This window comes from Aquarana catesbeiana, linkage group LG13 (genome assembly GCF_042186555.1).
Source record: "Aquarana catesbeiana isolate 2022-GZ linkage group LG13, ASM4218655v1, whole genome shotgun sequence".
In the NCBI taxonomy this organism is placed as follows: Eukaryota; Metazoa; Chordata; class Amphibia; order Anura; family Ranidae; genus Aquarana; species Aquarana catesbeiana.
The window spans coordinates 5,454,476-5,473,716 of record NC_133336.1 but is presented as its reverse complement, the minus strand read 5'-3'; the positions used below and the strand labels follow the sequence as shown (position 1 = coordinate 5,473,716).

Sequence of the window (19,241 nt, the reverse complement as noted above, 5' to 3'; positions counted from 1 at the left end):
TTATTTTCCGGGGTGAATGTCCCCGTCTATGTATGCCCGGTGGGGAGGTCGGAGGTCGTGTCTCTCGGAATCTATATGTCTGATTAAAGGGAAGCGGCTTCCTGTATGATGTTCATATATGTCCGCTAAAGCCTCATTAATGAGAGCTCTCGTCCAATCAGAATCCTTTCCCAGGAGAAGATTAAACAGAGTTTTGGCAAAGACAACCAAGAGAAGGAAATGGAAACTCTGTCTGCTATATCTGTCTATATACTGTATATACTGATCCCTCCTATATACTGGGTGTGATCCCTCCTATATACTGATCCCTCCTATATACTGTATATACTGATCCCCCTATATACTATATATACTGATCCCTCCTATTTACTGTATATACCGGATGTGATCCCTCCTATATACTGTATATACTGATCCCCCTATATACTATATATACTGATCCCTCCTATTTACTGTATATACCGGATGTGATCCCTCCTATATACTAATCCCTCCTATATACTGTATATACTGGATGTGATCCCTCCTATATACTGTATATACTGGGTGTGATCCCTCCTATATACTGTATATACAGGGTGTGATCCCTCCTATATACTGTATATACAGGGTGTGAGCCCTCCTATATACTGTATATACTGGGTGTGATCACTCCTATATACTGTATATACAGGGTGTGAGCCCTCCTATATACTGTATATACTGGGTGTGATCCCTCCTATATACTGTATATACAGGGTGTGATCCCTCCTATATACTGTATATACCGGGTGTAATCCCTCCTATATACTGTATATACAGGGTGTGAGCCCTCCTATATACTGTATATACAGGGTGTAATCCCTCCTATATACTGTATATACTGGGTGTGATCCCTCCTATATACTGTATATACTGGGTGTGATCCCTCCTATATACTGTATATACAGGGTGTGAGCCCTCCTATATACTGTATATACAGGGTGTAATCCCTCCTATATACTGTATATACAGGGTGTGATCCCTCCTATATACTGTATAGACAGGGTGTAATCCCTCCTATATACTGTATATACAGGGTGTGAGCCCTCCTATATACTGTATATACAGGGTGTAATCCCTCCTATATACTGTATATACTGGGTGTGATCCCTCCTATATACTGTATATACTGGGTGTGATCCCTCCTATATACTGTATATACAGGGTGTGAGCCCTCCTATATACTGTATATACAGGGTGTAATCCCTCCTATATACTGTATATACAGGGTGTGATCCCTCCTATATACTGTATATACAGGGTGTAATCCCTCCTATATACTGTATATACAGGGTGTGAGCCCTCCTATATACTGTATATACAGGGTGTAATCCCTCCTATATACTGTATATACTGGGTGTGATCCCTCCTATATACTGTATATACTGGGTGTGATCCCTCCTATATACTGTATATACAGGGTGTAATCTCTCCTATATACTGTATATACTGGGTGTGATCCCTCCTATATACTGTATATACAGGGTGTAATCCCTCCTATATACTGTATATACAGGGTGTAATCCCTCCTATATACTGTATATACTGGGTGTGATCCCTCCTATATACTGTATATACAGGGTGTGAGCCCTCCTATATACTGTATATAATGGGTGTGATCCCTCCTATATACTGTATATACAGGGTGTGATCCCTCCTATATACTGTATATACAGGGTGTAATCTCTCCTATATACTGTATATACTGGGTGTGATCCCTCCTATATACTGTATATACCAGGTGTGATCCCTCCTATATACTGTATATACAGGGTGTAATCCCTCCTATATACTGTATATACTGGGTGTGATCCCTCCTATATACTGTATATACTGGGTGTGATCCCTCCTATATACTGTATATACAGGGTGTGAGCCCTCCTATATACTGTATATACTGGGTATCAGTGGTGGCTGGTGCTCAAAATTTTTCGGGGGGCGCAAACCTGAAAAATACTGAAACCCTCCCCCCCATTAATTGCAGCCTCACTGTGCCCATCACATGCAGCCACTTGTGCCCAAATATTCATTTGCTTTTCTAACACACCTGGGTGGACTGTCTGCAGGTGCAATGCTCTGCGCTCCAAGTCCACCTTTTTTTGAAGCCTAATAGAGCCTATGGCTCTAATCAGGTGCTTAAAAAAACCCCGCCACTGGAGTTCAGGCGCCCCACGTTCGAAAAGGGTCTGGACCCATGAATAGAGGGTAGCATCGGTGGCAATGGATAGATTCATGCTAGGCAGTTCAATGCATGAATCTATCCATTAGTCATAGAGAGGGTGGCTGGAGAGAGGGGGCGCAGTGCCTGTGCGCCCTTATTGGACGGGCCGCCCCTGCTGTGTGTGATCCCTCCTATATACTGTATATACCAGGTGTGAGCCCTCCTATATACTGTATATACCGGGTGTGATCCCTCCTATATACTGTATATACCAGGTGTGAGCCCTCCTATATACTGTATATACCAGGTGTGAGCCCTCCTATATACTGTATATACCGGGTGTGATCCCTCCTATATACTGTATATACCGGGTGTGATCCCTCCTATATACTGTATATACCAGGTGTGAGCCCTCCTATATACTGTATATACCGGGTGTGATCCCTCCTATATACTGTATATACCAGGTGTGAGCCCTCCTATATACTGTATATACCGGGTGTGAGCCCTCCTATATACTGTATATACCAGGTGTGAGCCCTCCTATATACTGTATATACCGGGTGTGAGCCCTCCTATATACTGTATATACCAGGTGTGAGCCCTCCTATATACTGTATATACCGGGTGTGATCCCTCCTATATACTGTATATACCAGGTGTGAGCCCTCCTATATACTGTATATACCGGGTGTGATCCCTCCTATATACTGTATATACCAGGTGTGAGCCCTCCTATATACTGTATATACCGGGTGTGATCCCTCCTATATACTGTATATACCAGGTGTGAGCCCTCCTATATACTGTATATACCGGGTGTGAGCCCTCCTATATACTGTATATACCGGGTGTGATCCCTCCTATATACTGTATATACAGGGTGTGAGCCCTCCTATATACTGTATATACCGGGTGTGAGCCCTCCTATATACTGTATATACAGGGTGTGAGCCCTCCTATATACTGTATATACCGGGTGTGATCCCTCCTATATACTGTATATACCAGGTGTGAGCCCTCCTATATACTGTATATACCGGGTGTGATCCCTCCTATATACTGTATATACCAGGTGTGAGCCCTCCTATATACTGTATATACCGGGTGTGATCCCTCCTATATACTGTATATACCAGGTGTGAGCCCTCCTATATACTGTATATACCGGGTGTGATCCCTCCTATATACTGTATATACCAGGTGTGAGCCCTCCTATATACTGTATATACCGGGTGTGAGCCCTCCTATATACTGTATATACCGGGTGTGAGCCCTCCTATATACTGTATATACCGGGTGTAATCCCTCCTATATACTGTATATACCGGGTGTGATCCCTCCTATATACTGTATATACTGGGTGTGATCCCTCCTATATACTGTATATACCGGGTGTGATCCCTCCTATATACTGTATATACAGGGTGTGATCCCTCCTATATACTGTATATACCGGGTGTGATCCCTCCTATATACTGTATATACCAGGTGTGAGCCCTCCTATATACTGTATATACCGGGTGTGATCCCTCCTATATACTGTATATACAGGGTGTGATCCCTCCTATATACTGTATATACCGGGTGTGATCCCTCCTATATACTGTATATACTGGGTGTGATCCCTCCTATATACTATATATACAGGGTGTGATCCCTCCTATATACTGTATATACCGGGTGTGATCCCTCCTATATACTGTATATACTGGGTGTGAGCCCTCCTATATACTGTATATACTGGGTGTGATCCCTCCTATATACTGTATATACTGGGTGTAATCCCTCCTATATACTGTATATACCGGGTGTGATCCCTCCTATATACTGTATATACTGGGTGTGATCCCTCCTATATACTGTATACACTGGGTGTGATCCCTCCTATATACTGTATATACAGGGTGTGATCCCTCCTATATACTGTATATACCGGGTGTGATCCCTCCTATATACTGTATATACTGGGTGTGAGCCCTCCTATATACTGTATATACTGGGTGTGATCCCTCCTATATACTGTATACACTGGGTGTGATCCCTCCTATATACTGTATATACTGGGTGTGATCCCTCCTATATACTGTATATACCGGGTGTAATCTCTCCTATATACTGTATATACCGGGTGTGAGCCTTCCTATATACTGTATATACCGGGTGTGATCCCTCCTATATACTGTATATACTGGGTGTGATCCCTCCTATATACTGTATATACCGGGTGTGATCCCTCCTATATACTGTATATACAGGGTGTGATCCCTCCTATATACTGTATATACCGGGTGTGATCCCTCCTATATACTGTATATACCGGGTGTGATCCCTCCTATATACTGTATATACTGGGTGTGAGCCCTCCTATATACTGTATATACTGGGTGTGATCCCTCCTATATACTGTATACACTGGGTGTGATCCCTCCTATATACTGTATATACTGGGTGTGATCCCTCCTATATACTGTATATACCGGGTGTAATCTCTCCTATATACTGTATATACCGGGTGTGAGCCTTCCTATATACTGTATATACCGGGTGTGATCCCTCCTATATACTGTATATACTGGGTGTGATCCCTCCTATATACTGTATATACCGGGTGTGATCCCTCCTATATACTGTATATACCGGGTGTGATCCCTCCTATATACTGTATATACCGGGTGTGATCCCTCCTATATACTGTATATACCGGGTGTGATCCCTCCTATATACTGTATATACCGGGTGTGATCCCTCCTATATACTGTATATACCGGGTGTGATCCCTCCTATATACTGTATATACCAGGTGTGAGCCCTCCTATATACTGTATATACCGGGTGTGATCCCTCCTATATACTGTATATACCTGGGGCACAGCATCACTGGAACAGAGGTCTAAGATGAGGGACTATCCCAGCAGATCCGGGACTGGGGTCTAAGATGAGGGACTATCCCAGCAGATCCGGGACGGTTGGCATCTAGGGGAGAACATATTGATTCTCATGGATGATTTGTGTCACTCATCAAGTTGGCAGGAGGCACCTGGGATCTCTATTGAGAAGGATGACCCTGCTGGGGAGGGGGGGGGGTTGTCGGTGTCAGCCAGCCGGTGGGAATGTGATGAGATGAACGCCAAACCTTGTAAACACAAAGATGATCCTCAATAAGGTGCAACCGCTGAGACAAAACCAACACAGGACAAGGAGCATGTCTGACATTATCCGGATGATTCCATGGGGGTGGGGGAAGGGAGGATGGGAAGGTGATGAGTACCTTGTTGGGGGGGAACATCTGCCCCATTTGCTGGCCAGGCCTGTTCAGACCAGCTGAACCTCCGAGGTCAGGCTGGCAGTCCACACCGGTGTCCATCTGTCATACGGCATGTCCGATACCGAGTGTGGACCGAATTCCTGGGACAGGGAGGAGGGACTGTATTGGGGGATGAATGGAGGGGATTTCAGCTGTCACAAAGACACCGAGACATGTGTGACATAATCACCCCTCCGACACCCCACTGCCACCGACACCCCACTGCCACCGACACCCCACTGCCACCGACACCCCACTGCCACCGACACCCCACTGCCACCGATACCCCACCACCACTGACACCCCACCGCCACCGACACCCCACTGCCACCGACACCCCACTGCCACTGACACCCCACCGCCACCGACACCCCACCGCCACCGACACCCCACAGCCACCAACACCCCACCACCACTGACACCCCACCGCCACCGACACCCCACTGCCACCGACACCCCACTGCCACTGACACCCCACCGCCACCGACACCCCACTGCCACCGACACCCCACTGATACCGACACCCCACCCCACTGATACCGACACCCCACTGCCACGACACCTCACTGATACCGACACCCCACTGATACCAACACCCCACTGATACAGACACCCCACTACCACCGACTCCCCACTGCCACCAACACCCCACTGATGCAGACACCCCACTGCCACCGACACCCCACTGCCACCGACACCCCACTGATACCGCCACCGCACTGATACTGACACCCCACTGATACCAACACCCCACTGCCACCAACACCCCACTGCCACCAACACCCCACTGCCACCGACACCCCATCGCCACCGACACCGCACTGATACCGACACCCCACTGCCACCGACACCCCACTGATACCGACACCCCACTGATACCGACACCCCACTGATACCGACACCCCACTGCCACCGACACCCCACTGATACCGACACCCCACTGCCACCGACACCCCACTGATACCAACACCCCACTGATACCAACACCCCACTGCCACCAACACCCCACTGCCACCGACACCCCATCGCCACCGACACCGCACTGATACCGACACCCCACTGCCACCGACACCCCACTGATACCAACACCCCACTGCCACCAACACCCCACTGCCACCGACACCCCATCGCCACCGACACCGCACTGATACCGACACCCCACTGCCACCGACACCCCACTGATACCGACACCCCACTGATACCGACACCCCACTGATACCGACACCCCACTGATACCGACACCCCACTGCCACCGACACCCCACTGATACCGACACCCCACTGCCACCGACACCCCACTGATACCAACACCCCACTGCCACCAACACCCCACTGCCACCGACACCCCATCGCCACCGACACCGCACTGATACCGACACCCCACTGATACCGACACCCCACTGCCACCGACACCCCACTGATACCGACACCCCACTGCCACCGACACCCCACTGATACCAACACCCCACTGCCACCAACACCCCACTGCCACCGACACCCCATCGCCACCGACACCCCACTGCCACCGACACCCCACTGATACCGACACCCCACTGATACCGACACCCCACTGATACCGACACCCCACTGATACCAACACCCCACTGATACAGACACCCCACTACCACCGACTCCCCACTGCCACCAACACCCCACTGATGCAGACACCCCACTGCCACCGACACCCCACTGCCACCGACACCCCACTGCCACCGACACCCCACTGATACCGCCACCGCACTGATACTGACACCCCACTGATACCAACACCCCACTGCCACCAACACCCCACTGCCACCAACACCCCACTGCCACCGACACCCCATCGCCACCGACACCGCACTGATACCGACACCCCACTGCCACCGACACCCCACTGATACCGACACCCCACTGATACCGACACCCCACTGATACCGACACCCCACTGCCACCGACACCCCACTGATACCGACACCCCACTGCCACCGACACCCCACTGATACCGACACCCCACTGCCACCGACACCCCACTGCCACCGACACCCCACCCCACTGATACCGACACCCCACTGCCACCGACACCCCACTGATACCGACACCCCACTGCCACCGACACCCCACCGCACTGATACCGACACCCCACTGATAACGACACCCCACTGATAACGACACCCCACCGCCACCGACATAATCACCCCACTGACACCAACACCCCACTGACACCCCACTGATACCTCACTGACACTGAGACATGTGTGACATAATCACCCCACTGACACCGACACCCCACTGATAAGGACAACCCATTGACACCCCACTAACACCTCACTGACACCCCACTGATCACTGGGGAGGGGAGAAATGCTGTGAAGTTATAATGTTGCAGTCGGGATCCCCCGGCCTCCTACACCCGGTGTTGGTTCTTCATAAGTCTATGGGGGCCTCACTCCCCAGCAATGCAGCCCCCCCTCCTCCCCCCCCTCCGGGAGGCGGGATGAGCAGATTGGAATGTGCTGCTGGTTACTGTCAGATGAACTTATCTCCCCCAATCGTTCAATCACATCTCAGCGAGGCCTAACTCCACTTTTTGCACCCCTTCAGTCTTGCACAGCAGTACCGGCTCTTCTCCTGGACTGAGAGGTCTTCTGATTTCACCGCACACTCTGAGCTTCTCACAATGTGCATTACAGGCTGCAGCAAGTCAGACAGAGCCCCACCTCATTTCCTGGCCAGAGGACATCCAGCATCATCTAGTTCTTTCCTCCCCAGCCTGACTGTCCCTGGCCCCGCCCCTTTCATTCATTGGATTTCAGTCCCTTCGATTCTGGAGGCTCGGCATCACATGTGGGCGTTACCTATGCAAATACCTCCCACTCCTCCAGGCTGATCTCCAGCCATCACGGCCTTGTGATATTTGCATAACTCCTCCCAAGAGCCCGCCCACTGCTTATATCAGGACTGAGGGCTCTGTAGAGGAGTACTGAGGTGGGGGCTGGGATGTTTTCAGGAAGATATGTACAGCCCCCCCCCCATCCCCCCCCCCCCCCACACACACCCTTCCCAACATGGCAACATGGCCGCTAGAGCCCAGCAAAGACGGCTGCCCGCCCATGTATGAGGCGCCGTATTATGGATCCCTGGGCCGTCTGAAGGTGTTACAGAAAAGTCTTGTAGCAGCTCACAGCCCTAAAATCATCTATCATTGACGTTACCAAGTAATCATTTCTAAAATTATAGGGCAAATACCGCATATTGCCACTAGATGGAGCTAATTATTATAGCACATTCCTATGATCCTTACCACCATCTAGTAGAGCTAGTAATTACAGGACATTCTTATGATCTTTTGCGCCATCTAGTGGAGCTACATATTACGCAGTTAACGAGCGTTTTAAAAGACGAGCAACTTTTAAAAAAAAATTCTGACTCGGTTTGCGAGTGTTGTTTCACAAAACGAGCACAATTCAAGCTAATGGGGTGTGCAGTACCGCATTTGGCCAGAGGTGCGGGGGGCGCCTGTGACACTCGGAACGGTTCGGAGCCGTTCAGAAATACTTGGGATCACTCAGAAATACTTGGAAACACTCGGGAATACTCCGTTCCCGAGTGTCTCCGAGCCCTTCCGAGGGTTTCCGAGTTCAGCCGAGCTGTCCCCGAGTATTTTCCGGCGCCCCCCCCCCCCACCTCTGGCCACATGCGGTATTGCATGCAATAGAAGTCAGTGAGGAACGATATATCTTCCTTTCCATTGACTTCTATGGGGAAACTCGCTTTGATATGGGAGTGCTTTGGATTACAAGCATTCTCCTGGAACGGATTATGATCGTAATTTAAGGTTCCGCTGTATAGGACAGTGATGTTGAACCTTGGCATCCCAAATGTTTTGGAACTACATTTCCCATGATTCTCAGGCACTCTGCAGTGTAGATGAGCATCATGGGAAATGTAGTTCCAAAACATCTGGGGTGCCAAGGTTCACCATCACTGGTATAGGACATTCTTATGATCTTTACCGCCATCTAGTGGAGCTAGATATTATAGGACATTCTTATGATCTTTACTGCCATCTAGTGGAGCTAGATATTATAGGACATTCTTATGATCTTTACTGCCATCTAGTGGAGCTAGATATTATAGGACATTCTTATGATCTTTACTGCCATCTAGTGGAGCTAGATATTATAGGACATTCTTATGATCTTTACTGCCATCTAGTGGATTTAGATATTAATACAGTAATACCTTGGATTACGAGCATAATTCATTCCAGGAGAATGCTTGTAATCCAAAGCACTCACATATCAAAGCGAGTTTCCTCATAGGAATCAATGGAAACTCAGATAATTTGTTCCATTGTCACTGTTAGTGTATGCAGTACCGTATGTGGCCAGTGAGGAGGGGGGCGCCGGAGACACTCGGAAACACTCGGAGACGATCTGAGACACTCGGAGACACTTGATAACCAAGTGTCTCTGAGGATCTCCAAGTGTCACCGCTGCCCCCACACAGTACTGCACGCCCCAGAGGCTTGAATCCTGCTTGTCTTGCGAGACAATGCTCACAAATCGAGTCAGGATTTTAAAAAAAAATAGCTTGAATTTGCGAAACGTTTGTAAACCGCGTTACGCGCAATCCCAGGTTTTACTGTATAGGGCATATTTATGATCTTTACCGCCATCTAGTGGAGATAGATATTATAGGGCATTCTTATGATCTTTACCTCCATCTAGTGGCCAAATGCGATATTTTCCATCTTAAATCAATGCAAAACATTTGACCAGAACAGGAAGTAGCCTACTAACATTCAGGGGTTTTTTTGCCTTAAATTGAAAATATACAAGAACTTTCACTGGGGAAATTGCAATGACATTTTTTTTTTTTTTTATAAATAGACTGTATAGTGTGGGGGTAACAGAAATGTCCTGGCAATCCCCCCCAAAAAATGCAGCAACTGCAGGATGATGATGCAATTCACAACAAATAAAATGTATCGTTATAAAATTATTCGATGTATATCCACTCGCCGACCGACTAACTGGGAAAATACGTCACGATTTTGCCATTAAATACCAGAGTTATGGCTGCAGCTAGATGCCATAATCCCAGTAATAATATTTCCCTCAGGCGCTGGACATTCTGCTAAAAGTGATCCGAGCGGCGATGTCGTCGCTGGATCACTCTTAGAAGCAGCGGGAGGGGTCGTTATACCGCTTTTTTCAGATCCTCAGAGAGTTCTTTGCCATGAGGTGCCATGTTGAGCTTCCAGTGACCAGTATGAGAGAGTGAGAGCGATAACACCAAATTTAACACACCTGCTCCCCATTCACACCTGAGACCTTGTAACACTAACGAGTCACATGACACCGGGGAGGGAAAATGGCTAATTGGGGCCCAATTTGGAGATTTTCACTTAGGGGTGTACTGACTTTTGTTGCCAGCGGTTTAGACATTAATGGCTGTGTGTTGAGTTATTTTGAGGGGACAGTAAATTTACACTGTTATACAAGCTGTACACTCACTACTTTATATTGTAGACAAGTGTCATTTCTTCAGTGTTGTCACATGAAAAGAGAGAAGAAAAGATTTACATAAATGTCACTGAGGGGTGTACTTACTTTTGTCAGATACTGTATATATGTATATAATTTTTGGGGGTTCTGAGTAATTTTCTAGCACAATATACGGATTTCTTTACACAATCGCTCTACACTTTGTATTGGGATTATTCGCTCGGTCACTGATGTTCAATCTTCGGCCGCAGCATCTGTGTGGACTTAGCGGCCATGTTTGTCTTGGCTCCGCCGCGCTCATCGCTCCGCCACACAAGCGGCAATTAACTCCGGCAATGAAATAATCATTTCTCCGGACGTGTTTATGTAATGTGTGTATGCTCCGCGCGGATTACAGCGATCGGCCGCCTAATTGCCGCGCATTAAGTTACCAGGAAACGCCGCGACTTCTCCCAGAAAGGCGGCGCGGTTCTTTCCGAGGGATTCGCAGAGAAAATGTTTACAAAGCAAAAAAAAAAAAAAAAAGACAGAAAAAAAGTTGAACTTGTCAGGAATTGAGGAATTTGTCGGTGGTGTCATCTCTCCAGGCACCTCCGTCAATTTGGCTTCCCGCCCATCCCCCGCCTGACTCATTATTCCTCTCAAGCATGAAAGTCAAATGATTTTAACGTATTTAAAGGAAACCTGCATCGGGGGAGGGGGGTGTGTGGGGGGGGGCATTGCTTTTCTGCTTCTGAAAATGCCGGTTTCCTGGCTGCCTCTGGGGTCAGTCCCGAGCCTGCCGATCCAGAGAGTCCGAGGAGCTGGGTCAGCGAATGAAGACAAGCCGGAGCCACGGGACCAGCATGTTCAGAGGAGGTCAGACATGGAACGAAACGCATCGATCTCATTGTTTCCCTAAACAGTGACAATCAAGGGAATGAATAACTGCCACAGTTGCTTGTGCTCTCATCCGAACTGTCATTAAATGGCCATTTGCTATTTAATTTTTAATTAATAATAATAATAATAATAATAAAAATAAAATGTATTATTGTTATTATTAAATATTATTATTATTATTATTATTATTATTATCATATAATGTATTTAATAATTAACAATTATATCATTTTTTTATTTAACAACAACAAAAATAATAATAATAATAATAATAATAATAAATATTGCTATTATTTTTTTTAATTATTATTATGTTATTTATTTAATATTGTTAATAATTAACAATTAAATAATTTTTTATATATATTTAACAATAATCTTGGAGGATCATGAAGGATTTTTTTCCCCTGCTGTAGCAAATTGGATCATGCTTTGCTGGGTTTTTCTTTCGCCTTTCTCTGGATCAAACGTGGGTATAGGATTGTGTACTGTGTATGGGATTGTATGCTTGTTTTTTTTGTTTTTGTTTTTTGGGTTGAACTAGATGAACTTGTGTCTTTTTTCAACCTGACTAACTATGTAACTATATAAAAATTATAATAATAACAACAACAATAATAGTTAATATTGCTGCTATTATTATTATTATTATTATTGGTAATAATAATTATAAAATAAATAACAAATTAAATAATAATTACTGTTTAGTTTAAAATAATAAATAATTAAATTACAACAATAATAATAATATTTAATTTATTCTTATTGTTAATAATTACTTATGTGAAATAGTGTCACCGGCGCAAAAAAATATGTATATATATTAAATGGAAATTAAATAATTGCAAAATGAATCTGCTGCAGTCAATATGTCCTATAACATGTATAGGAAGAAATGTATTCAAAATAATGTGACTGCGCTAATCCAAATAAATACAGATATATATTGTTACATATATTAGTGATAATTATTTAATTTGTTTTTTTATAATTATAAGTTATTAATATTATTTAATTAATTCTTATTGGTAATAATTAACAAACATTTGATGTGTTATTTAATTTGTTATTGAATGTTTTTAATATTGGTAAAAATTAACTTGTTATTTATTTTTTTAAATAATAATAATAATAAATTATTAATATTATTTAATGAATTATTTTTGTTAATAATTAACAAATATTTTATGTGTGTTTTAATTTGTTATAACATTTTTTAAATTACACTACCCCTTAGTGTAATTTTAAAAAATGATATATGTATACATATTACACTCAGGGGGTCTAATTAATTCTTATTGGTAATAATTAACAAACATTTGATGTGTTATTTAATTTGTTATTGGATGCTTTTAATATTGGTAAAAATTAACTTGTTATTTATTTTTTTAAATAATAATAATAAATTATTAATATTATTTAATTAATTATTTTTGTTAATAATTAACAAATATTTTATGTGTGTTTTCATTTGTTATAAATTTTTTTTAATTACACTACCCCTTAGTGTAATTTTAAAAAATGATCTATGTATATATATTACACTCAGGGCTTCTATGTATATATATTACACTCAGGGGGTCTATGTATATATATATATATATATTACACTATGGGGGTCTATGTATGTATATATATATATATTACACTCAGGGGGTCTATGTATATATATATATATTACACTCAGGGGGTCTATGTATATATATTACACTCAGGGGGTCTATGTATATATATTACACTCAGGGGGTCTATGTATATATATTACACTCAGGGGGTCTATGTATATATATTACACTCAGGGGGTCTATGTATATATATTACACTCAGGGGGTCTATGTATATATATTACACTCAGGGGGTCTATGTATATATATTACACTCAGGGGGTCTATGTATATATATATATATATATTGCACTCAGGGGGTCTATGTATATATATTACACTCAGGGGGTCTATGGATATGTTTTGTCTGATGATCCTCCATTGTCTCTCATAGAGCACCAGACCCCATTGAGGAGATGATCAGGAAGGGAGACGAGGAGGGACTGACCGCCGCCATGAAATCCGGGAAGAGGCTGAATGAGCCCAGCAAAGACGGTTGGCTGCCCATCCACGAGGCGGCATATTATGGTTCCCTCGGCTGTCTGAAGGTCTTATTCCAAGGTCTGTAGCAGCTCACAGCCCCCCAACATCTATCATGAACCATTGGTAACGCTATGAGGAAATTACCACATGTGGCCACTAGATGGAGCTAAGTATTATAGGACACTCCTGAGCTCTTTGCCTCCATCTAGTGGCCAAATGTGGTATTTTCTGTTTTAAATCAATAATTTATATTCAAGCAGATCAGGGCATGGCCTATTTACATTCGTTTTTTTAGCCCCAGTTGCACACAGAACGAACGCACACGCATTGACTATGTGAAATATTTCGGAGGGGAGATTTCACCTCACTTCCTGTCCTGGTGATCACATGGAAAGCGGAAGGCCTTTTTTCAGGAGTTTCAGCACTAAAAATAGTGCCTGTAAAGCTCCTGAAAAACGCCTCCCATGCCACCCCAATGTGAAAGCCCAATTGGGGGCGGTGTGTTTGCGGGGCGTTAGAAAAAGTCCTGTAAGCGTCGTCTTCGGGGCGGTGCGGGAGCGCTGTATACACAACGCTCCTAAACCGCCTCGCCATTGAAATGAACGGGCACCTGCAAAGTGCTTGAGCAGTGGCGCTTTTAACCCTTTGTTAACCCCTTCTTTGGAATTAAAAGCGCCCCCGTTCCCGCCCGCACGGCGCCGGTAAAGCACCGCCCGTTTTAGCGGGGCAATCTTCAGTGTAAAAATGGGTCTAAGAAATATTTTCAGCCTTCCAATCTGTGCTTAGACATGTGCAATTCATTCCAAATTATTTTTTTAACGAATTTCGGCAAATTCGTTAATTCTAAAAAACATCCGAATTAACGAAAACCCGTTTAACAAATTTTTCTGAATATTCATAAATTCGTAAATTTTGAAATTCGAAAATTCGTAAATTCGTAAATTTGGAAATTCGAAAATACATAAATTCTTACATTTGTAAATTTGAAAATTCATAAATTTGGAAATTCGAAAATTCGTAAATTCGTAAATTCATAAATTTGAAAATTTGGAAATTCGAAAATTCATAAATTTGAAATTTTGGAGATTCGGAAACTTGGAAATCTGAATTAATAACTAACTATTAAATTATAGGTATTGGAAATCCCTTTGAAATTTGGCTGTTAGTGAACGTAACGAATACAAATTTATCCGAAGTTACAAATTATCTGAAGTAATGAATGCCGCATCTAAATGAATAGAAAGTATAAACAAATTAATAATAATAAATAATAATAATAAATAGTTTTTATTATTATTTATTATTATTAATTTGTTACATTCTATTCATCAAGATGCGGCATTCATTATTTCAGATAATTTGTAACTTCGGATAAATTCGTATTCGTTACGTTCACTAACAGCCAAATTTCAAAGGAATTTCTAATTCCTACGAATTTATCCGAAGTTACAAATTATCCGAAATAACGAATGCCATATCTAAACAAATGGAACATAACCAATTAATAATAATAAATAATAATAATAAAAACTTATTATTATTATTATTATTATTAATTTGATCCGTTCCATTAGTTTAGATGCGCCAATCGTTATTTCAAGTAAATTCGTAACTTCGGATAAATTCGTATTCGTTATGTTCAATAACAGCCAAATTTCAAAGGAAATTCTAATACCTATAATTTAATAGTTAGTCATTATTAGTTAGTTATTATTTCAGATTTTTGAATTTTCGTTCTTATTTTTCGTATTTAGAATTTCCGATTTTATGAATTTTCGAATTTCCGTATTTTTGAATTCTGAATTTCCGAATACCTATAATTTAATAGTTAGTTATCTAACACACTCCAGAAGACATGCTGGGAGGATAATTGGATCCTCTCTAAATTGTGCCCCCCCAGTATGTGTATGAATGTGAGTTAGGGACCTTAGATTGTAAGCTCCTTGAGGGTGGGGACTTATGTGAATGTATATGTAAAAAATCGCTGAGTAAATTGATGGCGCTATATAAGTACCTGAAATAAAATAAATAAATAAATAAATAAGCCAATAAAAAAAATTAACAAATAAATAGATAAATAGATTAACCCCTAACAAAAATAAATAACTAAATAATAATACCTGTGTGAGCAGAACTGTTGCTCGCCATGTTATTCTTTGCAAGTCGAATAAAAAATATTGAACTAGAAATAAATAAAATAATAATATTAATAATAAATACATAATACATAAATATAATAATAATAATAATAATAATAAATAAATAATGATAAACTAATAAAAAATTTAACAAATAAATAAAGTAAACCCTAATGAAAATAAATAACTAAATAAAAATACCTGTGTGAGCAGAACTGTTGCTCGCCATGTTATTCTTTGTAAGTTGAATAAAAAATATTGAACTAGAAATAAATAAAATAATAATAATAAATACATAATACATAAATAAAATAATAATAATAATAATAAATAAATAATGATAAACTAATAAAAAATTTACCCTAACAAAATAAATAACTACATAAAAATACCTGTGTGAGCAGGACTGTTGCTCGCCATGTTATTATTTGCAAGTTGAATAAAAACAATTCAACAAAAAATAAATAATAATAATAATAATACTAATAATAATAATAATAATAATAAAAATAAATAATAATACTAATAATAATAATAATAATACTAATAATAATAATAATAATAATAATAATAATAATAATAATAATAAATACATAATAAATAAATACAATTATAATAATAATAACAATAAATAATCATAAACCAATAAAATAAAGTTAAACAAATAAATTAATTAAACCCTAACAAAATTAAATAACTAAAAAATAATACTTGTGTGAGCAGAACTGTCGCTCACCATGTTATTCCTTGCAATTTGAATAAAAACTATTAAACTAAAAATAAATAAAATAGTAATAATAATAATGAATACATAATAAGTAAAAAAAATATAATAATAATAATAATAATAATAAATAATCATAAACCAATAAAAAAATGTAACAAATAAATAAAGTAAACCCTAACAAAAATAAATAACTAAATAATAATACCTGTGTGAGCAGAACTGTTGGTCACCATGTTATTCTTTGCAAGTCGAATAAAAAATATTGAACTAATAATAAATAAAATAATAATAATAATGATAATAAAAAATACATAATGAATAAATAAAATAATAATAATAATAATAATAATAATAATAATAATAATAATAATAATAATAATAAATAAATAAATAATCATAAAACAATAAAAAATTTAACAAATAAATAAAGTAAACCCTAACAAAAATAAATAATAAAATAAAAATACCTGTGTGAGCAGAACTGTTGCTCACCATGTTATTCTTTGCAAGTTGAATAAAAATTATTGAACCAGAAATAAATAATAATAATAATTACATAATGAATAAATCAAATAAATTTCAATAGTAAATAAATGATCATAAATCAATAAAAATTTAATAAATAAAAAAACCCTAACAAAAATATATAAATAAATACATTAATTAATAAATAATAAATAAAAGCAGATGAAAAAGCTGCAAAACATAGCAACGTATGATGAAATATCTAAGATTTTTCTCTACTGGCTAATAAAAATTAAAAAAACACCAAAACTCAAAAAACGCTGTACAAAAATACTCAAAAACACATGAAACCCCTGAAAAAATGCATAAAAATGCAGCAATCAGGTGTGAATGCAGCCTTAGGGACACATTAACTAAAAATGTTATCATTGCTCTCTGTATCCCTCTTGAGTAGATTTTCCTGTACTTCCTGTTTCAGTGACCACACAGGAAGTGAGGGTAAATTTCCCCTATGTGGGGCACAGTTATAAATATGAGCCCCTCCCCCACTCTATCCTGGAGTTAGGCTCTATGAGAACACAGAAGTATTTACCCCGAATGAATTTTCCTTCACACAGCGTACCCTACGAGCATCGACCAGCGCACTCTGCAGGAGGAAACATCGCTCTGCCTTACTACTGTCCAGGGGCATTTGGATTGCTTGCATTACTTGCTGCAGCACGGAGCCGAGCCGGACATTGTGAACAAGTCGAGGGAGACTCCTCTGTATAAAGGTAAAAGGTCCCTAGAACTGATCACATGATCGAGCCGCCTTCCCTGGTCCTCCCCTCCCCCCTCATCAACATGCTTGATGTCATTACTGGGTCTCTGTGCTTCTCTATGCAGCCACTTCATGCCCACAGACACCCCCGGCGAAGGCTGGATGGCATTTTTCAGGGCGCATTTCCTGATGGTGACAACAATGGGCCACGTCTGTGACTTGTGTCGGGAATGTCCACATGGGTGACAACACAAGAGCGCAACCGGGCGCCCGGACAGAGCGTTGTCACCCTATAACAGGAAGTTCCCGAATAAGGACCTTCATGGCGGAAAACGACCTTTGAACTCTGGCCATAAAAAATAATGCAGCTCTGTATTTATTAAATCTATTTATTAAATACAATCCATCCCTAAATGTGACCTGGTATCACCCTCTCCCGGTCCCTGTACAGCAGGGCTGGAGTGTGGAAAGAAGGAGCAGCACAAGGAGCCAATCGGCTCATGTGCTGGCAAGAGGCACGCTTATAGGTGGAGAGAGCGGAGTGGCGAAGAGATGATTGTGCTGCTTCTTCTTTCGCTGTCCCGGCTGAGCTCGCTGCCAGACTGAGGACATCCAGTGGCAGAAGAAAGTACTGCGTGAGGGAAATAAAATAAATTGAAGGTGAATATTGCAGCCAAAGCGCATTTTATTTTATTTTTGGGGGGGGGGGGGGCTTTTTATTTTTATCTTAACTGGGGTTCTGCTTTAACGTATTAAAACCTATATGGGATTTTATTGATTGGGGGTCACATTTATTTTAAGTTACATTGGCAGTCAATTGTACTTAGCAAGTAGATACTCTTTGATCGCCTCTATCGCCTTGGAGGACCCGAGTGACATCATCATGACATCACTTCCGGTCAGCAAAAGATACATTTTTTTTTTTTTTTAAAGATAAAGAAGAGATTTGGGTTCTTTTTGACTCCAGATCTCTCCATGAAGAGGACCTGTCATCCCTTATTTCTATTACATCGGAAGTTTACATTTCTTGTAATAGGAATAAAAGTGATAAAAATAAAAGGAAAGTGTAAAACAAAAAAATTCAAATAAAATATAAAATAAATAAGATTTATTTTTTAAAGCACCCCCATCCCTCCGTGCTCACGCACAGAAGCAAACAAACACATTCGTAAGTCTCACGCGCGTACCGTAAAACGAAATTC

General features: G+C 41.3%; 1 protein-coding gene across 1 annotated transcript in view; it reads left to right on the top strand.

Moving 5' to 3' along the window:
- Positions 1–19,241, top strand: part of ASB2 (ankyrin repeat and SOCS box containing 2) — a 75,202-nt gene that overhangs the window by 35,273 nt on the left and 20,688 nt on the right. Inside the window, 2 exon segments of the mRNA XM_073609846.1 lie at positions 13,861–14,027; positions 17,897–18,052. Of these exon segments, the coding sequence (XP_073465947.1) occupies positions 13,861–14,027; positions 17,897–18,052 (323 nt within the window).